Genomic DNA, 1,774 nt, shown 5'->3' with positions numbered 1-1,774 from the left:
AAATTTTATTATTGAACCCGTTTAAGAATTGGAAAAATTGGAAAGAAAAAAATCAATTAATTTCAACATTCATTTTATTTTCCCTAATTTTCTTTATTTTCAGATTGGATTATCGAATCGAATATCCAATAACATAGCGTATCGGATATATATTTAATAGTCAAATAGTTGTTGGATTATCGAATTGGATTGGATATAGGTAGATCTAGTTCATATCTGATCCATTTACAGCTTTAAGTGCAAGTGTCACTACTTTTACTTTAGTGATTGAACTTACTAACTAGTCTTATTTGTCAAACTTCTAGTATTATTGATGTTATGCTTATAAAGGACAAAAGGATCTACTCATATCCGATCCATTTAAAGTCCTAGGTATAAGTGCCACCACTCTTACTTTTGGTGGTTGAACTTACCAACTAGTCTTATTTGTCAAACTTTTAGTATTTATTGACGTTATGCTTATAGAGGACACATGAAATAATTTCGACACCAACACATTTCATTTTTTTTATTATCCTTCTTCTTCTTCCTTTTTCTTTTTTCTTTTTTTTTTTGTGTGGTTACATTCCAAATTTGTTGGGATAATTATTTTTTGTTAAATGTAGTGCATTGCACTGTTTGGGGGGTGGGGATGGGGTGAACACAGCATGTGTAGTTGGCACGTTTATTAAGCAATAGCCTATGCACGAGGCACGTGAAATTCGCCCCATAGGTCATGGCACGAAATTTGGCACAGATGAAAGTTGGACCAACTCGTATAGCATTTTTATAGTTGTACACGCAAAATGTCATCTACTTGTATCGAAAGGAGATTTAGAGGTTGTTTAACAAAGTTTTAGATAAAAACTTTAACAGATTTTGATAAAAAATTATCGTTAAAAATTTAATAAAAATTGCAAATCCCACAAAACGTGTGGTTAAAATTGAAGTTTGGTTCACAAAGTTTTATATAGCAAGCACTAATAACAAAAAGAAAGACGGTGTTCAATGTAGTGGTTATGTACTGTGCCAGTATGTTTATTACTATTTAGAGAAGAAAAAAAAGGTCAATCTTGAAATCGATGCAAATTTATTGCGTAATATTCCTACGAATAACAAATTCTATATGGTAAAAGATCAAACAAAAATATCAAACTTCTTGTGGATACATACAAAATGTTTCATTCTTGATAGAAAGGAACTATCTTTCATAAGCCAAAGCCATCTTTCTTGCTGTAAACATGGAAGCTGCATATTCTTTACATGCTTTTCCTCTCTGCAATAGCCTATTTGAGCCTTCAGACACAACTAGTTCCAATGCCTGTGACAATGACTCGACATTAGGCGAAAACATGAAACCAGATTCATCCTTAACCACAATTGTCCCTTTAATACTAGGAAATCTTGATGCCATAACTGGTTTTCCACTCATCATAGCCTCCATAAGTGTAAGATCAAGCCCTTGTGGCCTAAGTGTCGGATTAACAAAAATGTCGATTGCATTGTAGAAAGCACGCAATTCAGATGGACTCATCGATCCAAGGACAATGGATTGAGGTCCTAAATCTTTGTACCTTTGTTGCCATGGACCGGAACCTGCGACGATTAAGTAGACATTGGGGTATTTTAGCTTGTGCTCCGAAAAGGCCTCGTGTAAAAGGGAATGGCCTTTGTCCTTAACTAGTCTTCCTGCAACACCTAGAACTATGCTTGCATTTTGTGGGATACCAATTTTGGATCTAAATTCTTGTCCTAATCTGAAATCTTCGCGAAAATCATCCTCATCGACTCCATT

At 34.3% G+C, this 1,774-nt stretch overlaps 1 protein-coding gene across 1 annotated transcript; it reads right to left on the bottom strand.

Moving 5' to 3' along the window:
* Positions 1 to 1,046: 1,046 nt before the first annotated feature.
* Positions 1,047 to 1,768, bottom strand: LOC111377604. Its single transcript, XM_023000733.1, has one exon. The coding sequence runs from the start codon at positions 1,511 to 1,513 to the stop codon at positions 1,181 to 1,183; it is 333 nt and encodes a 110-aa protein (XP_022856501.1). The 5' UTR covers positions 1,514 to 1,768; the 3' UTR covers positions 1,047 to 1,180.
* Between the last annotated feature and the right edge of the window lie 6 nt (positions 1,769 to 1,774).

Source organism: Olea europaea, unplaced genomic scaffold (genome assembly GCF_002742605.1).
Source record: "Olea europaea var. sylvestris unplaced genomic scaffold, O_europaea_v1 scaffold16867, whole genome shotgun sequence".
NCBI classification, from domain to species: Eukaryota; Viridiplantae; Streptophyta; class Magnoliopsida; order Lamiales; family Oleaceae; genus Olea; species Olea europaea.
The sequence above is the reverse complement of the archived record's forward strand: the minus strand, read 5'-3'. Positions and strand labels throughout refer to the sequence as shown.